This window comes from Cavia porcellus, unplaced genomic scaffold, assembly GCF_034190915.1.
Source record: "Cavia porcellus strain 051 isolate PalLab524CR breed Dunkin Hartley unplaced genomic scaffold, mCavPor4.1 scaffold_17, whole genome shotgun sequence".
Taxonomy (NCBI): Eukaryota; Metazoa; Chordata; class Mammalia; order Rodentia; family Caviidae; genus Cavia; species Cavia porcellus.
The window spans coordinates 54,042,863-54,048,361 of NW_026947500.1; the positions used below are offsets into that span (position 1 = coordinate 54,042,863).

General features: G+C 38.0%; 1 protein-coding gene across 1 annotated transcript; it reads left to right on the forward strand.

The window, feature by feature from the left end:
- Positions 1-425: 425 nt before the first annotated feature.
- On the forward strand, positions 426-4,331 carry LOC101787471 (olfactory receptor 5B12-like). Its single transcript, XM_023562634.2, has 2 exons — positions 426-1,360; positions 4,244-4,331. The coding sequence occupies exons 1-2, from the start codon at positions 426-428 to the stop codon at positions 4,329-4,331; spliced, it is 1,023 nt and encodes a 340-aa protein (XP_023418402.2).
- Positions 4,332-5,499: the final 1,168 nt, after the last annotated feature.

The following is a 5,499-nucleotide window of genomic DNA, read 5'->3' on the forward strand; positions in this document are numbered from 1 at the left end:
GCTTGGAAAACTATTATGATGTCTAATCCATCTTCTTCCCTAGATCTGGAACCAGGGAAGTTCTGGCTGTTCCCCAAGGCTAACATGATTATAAAAAGGTAAATGTTTTGAATTAACTCAGGACATTGTGACAGCCACATCAGTGCAACTAAAGATCTTCATGAAAAAGGATTCCAGAGCTGCTGCAGAAGAGGGTAAGCATGACGGCGTGAGTGTGATTGAAGGCAGGTGGAGTATTTGGTATGGGAGAGACAGGTAATGATACTGTGTCTTCTAATGCAATAAATTTCTTAAACATCACCATATTTGTAGATTACATCTCACATGACCAAGAATTCTGATTTACCCTTCAGATCTCATCATAGTGTACAGTGACAATAACTTTTTCTCTTATTGTTATAGGTGCCTTTCATAATAATTCCTGAATGGCACTGATGGAGAATATTTCAGAGGTGACTGAGTTTATTCTTGTAGGCTTAACAGATGCCCTAGAGCTGCAGGTCCCTTTATTTATGTTCTGCTCTGTCCTTTACCTCTTCACTCTGGTTGGTAACCTTGGGATGATCGCATTGATTGTGCTGGACTCCCGACTCCACACGCCCATGTACTTTCTCCTCTGCAACCTCTCCCTCGTAGACTGTGTTTATGCCTCGGCTGTCTCACCCAAGGTAATGGTGGGGCTTCTCACAAGAGATAAGATCATCTCCTACAATGCATGCGCTTCCCAGATGTTCTTCTTTGCAGCTTTTGCCACTGCTGAAAGTTTCCTGCTGGCCTCCATGGCCTATGACCGCTATGCAGCAGTGTGCAAACCCCTGCACTACACGTCCACCATGACAACTGCGGTGTGTGTCCTACTCATCTGTGGCTCCTACACCAGTGGACTCCTGCAGTCTTCCCTCCATGTGGCCTTCACTTTCCACCTCTCCTTCTGCCATTCCAATGTGATTAATCACTTTTTCTGTGACATCCCCCCACTGCTGGCTCTTTCTTGCTCTGATATCTATGCCAATGAGATTGTGCTCTTCATGCTGGCAGCCTTCGATGTTTTTTTCACTCTCTTGGTTATTCTGAACTCCTACCTATTTATTTTTGTTACTATCCTGAGAATGAGCTCAACTGAGGGACGGAAGAAGGCCTTTTCCACTTGTGCCTCCCACCTCACCACAGTCTCCATCTTCTATGGCACTGCCATCTTCACATACCTGCAGCCCAGCTCCAGGCACTCCATGGATATTGGAAAAATTTCCTCTGTGTTCTACACCATGGTCATCCCCATGCTGAATCCATTGGTCTACAGCCTGAGGAACAAGGAGGTCAAGAGTGCGTTCAGGAAAGTTGCTAGTAAAGCCTTTATCAGGCTTAGTCTAATAATTATAAATTATTTGCAAACCAAGTGAAATTTTTATTGGGTCTTTATTATCCAGGAATATTTTTAATTACAAATATGTATTGTCTTTAATTTATCTGAGCAGTTTTTTCACACACAAGAAAGCTCTTTGTGCTTTGGGAATATGAGTAGAGGACAATGTGGATGTGCTTTACAGCCATGTAATGTGACTTCTATGTTAAGGTTAATATTATGATCCTAGTACTAAAGGATCTCACATTGCCCCATACTAATAGTGTGATGTTCTCTGCAGAGAAACCTCACATGTTTACGTATAAGAGTAACATTTTTAGTTCTGTAATTCAAAATAACTCCATGAGTCTTACACAAAGCATGGAGCTGTAGTTCTCACACATCAGTACTTCTGAGAATTATCCTAAGACACTGTCAAAGTGTAGAGTTCTAGCATCTCATCCAAGATAATTACATTCCATATACTTGTCGAGCAATCCGAAGATCCATAGCTTGATCCTGCATTATAGATGTCTATTAACTACATCATCAGCTTAAATATAGCTAGAGCCCCCAGGTGATTGCTTGAATAATGAGGGATACTCTATAGTCTAAATCTTTTTGGTCCTTGAAATTCTGAAATCAAAGACAGAGTTCAGAGAACAAGAACTCATCCAAAAATACAGTCACATCTTTTTCTTATGTGAGTTCGTTCTAGCAGTTTAGCTATGTTTAACAAATGTGTTGGGAAACCACGTCTGTCAAATACACATCCATAATTGTTTAATTAAAATGTCTAATTAACTCATAAAACTGAAATTTTCTGTCTGCGTTTTGTATTGAAATGGAGAAAAATGACCTCAAATATTCCTCCAGATTACTAACTATAGATGATTTTTAACAAAACACTGAACTCTGTCAATAATGAGGGGAAAAACAGAATACCAATGAATAAAATAGTATTATTGATTACTCAAAGGCCTTCAAGCAGACACATTCAAACCCAGAAAAAAAAAGTTTTCTGCAAGTTAAAAAAATCTCTGGAACTGGAATCTAATGGGTATTATATAATTCTAAGGATCTCTACCAGAATTGTTTCTTAGAGAAGTCATCAACTACTTCATCAACGAGATGAATTCATCATTAACTAATTTAAGAAGAAATTGTCTTAGTAACTATATGAGTTAAAAGAGTGAGATGGAGTGGAACTATGATGGAATACATCAGTCAACAACAACAAACTGGATCTCTAATGGTCATCACAGGATGCAAGGGCTGCTCTTCCCATGTGCCCAGAGAAAGGACATCACCCACACAATATTCTCTCTTCTTTATTCTGTTATAAACCATATACTTTTTCACTCATTAAGCTCAAAGCTTACACCTAGGGTACAGCCTACCTGGTACCCTGCAGGCTCTGAACAATCATGAAATTTGAAAATAGAAAGAATAGGTTTATATCAAACCAATCAAGACAATAAAGGTCACGCTGCTGAATTCTTGTGGAACAACATAACAATTTCTGCTGGTGGGAACAGAGTAGAATAAAATGTCCCACTCTTCTGCCTCCATTGAGGTCAGAAAGGCAAACACAGAGTGTGGGAACTGGCATCAGTCTAACCGTGCTGGACACTGACAAGGACACTGACAACTCTTCTTCCCTGAAGAGGTCTCACAAAAGGGAGATCTGTCACTCTCTCTGAAGCGAGACCAAAAGAACAAAACTGCTTTTTCTCTGAAAAATTCTCATCAGAAGGATGAAAATCTACAAAACTGATAGCTACTTTGCAACCATAAGAAAACTGTTTCATGAAGTACACTATGAATAAACATCTTTAACTGTACTAATGCAATAATTAAGATAAAAGTGGCTACTATAGCACAATAATGGTTCAAACTGTGTAAATTAAACTCATTTACACTCTTTGCAAAATGTGCATAATAATGGCATTTACCTCAATGGTCAGTATGACATTTAATAAAATAGTGCATTTAGATATTTAGGACAATGTTTGTCCTACAATAAAGAAATAAATGTTAAATATTTTTATTATTATATCCTTAGGAAAAGTAATAGAGAACTGAGCCACGTCAGACCTCTGTGCCTCTCTCACTGCAGAGCTGCCTCCCCTTTTTCTTCTTTATTTCTGCATTTTAGAGAAATATTCAACATGGATCTCTAGACAGGTTCACAATGATCCACTGGAGAACAGCTTTTGGGGTCAAGGACCTTAGGGAAATTTCCTAAGGACAGATTCCTGGGACTTCATTCCACCCAATTATTTAAGACACGCTTAGCATTGTGACCACAGCCCCAGGAATAGCTCATCCTTCCCCACCTGGGATGTCAAATAGATGCAGTGACACTGGAAGACTTCAGTGCTCCACTCAATCAGCAGTATGGCAATGCCAGTGGGGGAAAAAACTCAAATGAGATGTGTGCTATTTTGTGAAATCACCTTTGTACAGGCAAGCATTATTGAACTTTGTGATTAAGTTTGATTGTGCTCATCAAGGGGCTAAAATGTTTCAAATTGATTCATGATAATCTGCCACGTGATGCTTCAACAAATCAAATCCATTAATAAATTTTCCATTAATCATCTGAAAAGAAACACAAAGGTCTTCTTCCACTACTTTAAACACGTAGAAATGATGTAACATGTATTTTAAAAATATGTACCTGAATTCAAACATATATTTGCAGATATCTGCAGTCCAGAAAAACACAAGACACCACAATGGTGAGTGAGGGCTGAGGCAGTATTCTGCTCAGCATTTGATAGCAACAACCCTGGGGATGCAGTGAACGAACATGTGGAGAGAGTGTCAGAGATGCCTTTCCCATGCCAGAGGTTAAATTAAATCCTGAATCCCCATTTTGTTTGTGTTTATAAACAGTCCTCGTTTCTGCAATAAAGTGGAGCAACTGAGTCATTCACTTGACAAAGCAGAACCAAATATCTCTGCCAAAACTCTAGCTCAGTAATGTTAAATTCTGGGTTTACAGGAATTTAAACTGCAAAACCAATTGACAAAGGGGACTTATTCAATAAAGATGAAACAAAATACACCAACATGCAACGAGTTCTCAAACAGGAGTAGGTCAAATATAAGAATCTTATTCATGAAACACAGCCAAGAAAAGCAATAAATAGGATAAACCAGACCTAAGAGGAAATAAATATTGTTTATAAAGAGAATATAAATATAAAGGAATATAAATTCCTATTAATCAACATAGGAAACAAGGAAAACAAAGAGGAACCCTGGAAATGAAGTGTACATTATCAAGCACATTTAACTGTTCAATGGATAAAATAAATAGAATTGTAAATAACACTGAGTGCAGAATTAAAGATGTTAGAACTTTTAGAATTTAAACATTGCTTAATACAGAAAGAGACAGAATGCATGAAAGACAACTTAAGAGAGGCAAAATAGATTGAAAGACTCCAAAAAGACTAACCAGAAGTTTCAGAAAGAAATAACAGAGAACAAGAAGAAAAGGTCAAATCTGAAACTAAGTAGGTAATTGAAGAAACAAGCAAGTCTTCTTCTTGAAGAACCATACAAATTTCTAAGAAGGATACATTTTTTAAAAGTTACTATATATTGTTTAGAATATATGGGGGCTGGGGGTTTATCTTAGTGGCATAAGCACCTGCCTTGCAAGCAGGCGATCCTGAGTTTGATCCCTGGTACCAATAAAAAAAATGAAAAAGTTACTATATATTGTTTATAATCTAGACAAATCAAAGAGAAGGAAAAACCTCTTGGAAGCCTGAGACGAAAACAAAGTAATAATGATCAGAATCTCAGCAGAATTCTCATCAAAAACCACAAAGGTCAACAGAGAAGGAGTTGATATTCTTCAAAGGGCAGAGGGAATTAAACACTAAGCCCGGTTTCTACACCCAGATAAACAATTGTTCCAATGTGATGACAAAATGAGAACAGCTTCACAATGAAGAGCCTGGAAGGTAATACACCACTGCTCACAGGTGGTGAATCTCAGGTAAGGTATTTCTATAGCAAAAGTGAAGGGGATAACTGGTGAATTAGAAAGAAAAAAGAGAGTCTTCCGGGTTCTTAAGATTCCCTTTCTTTTGCCTTCCCCATTTGCAGCAAGGAACAGTTTTATTACGATGTTTTCA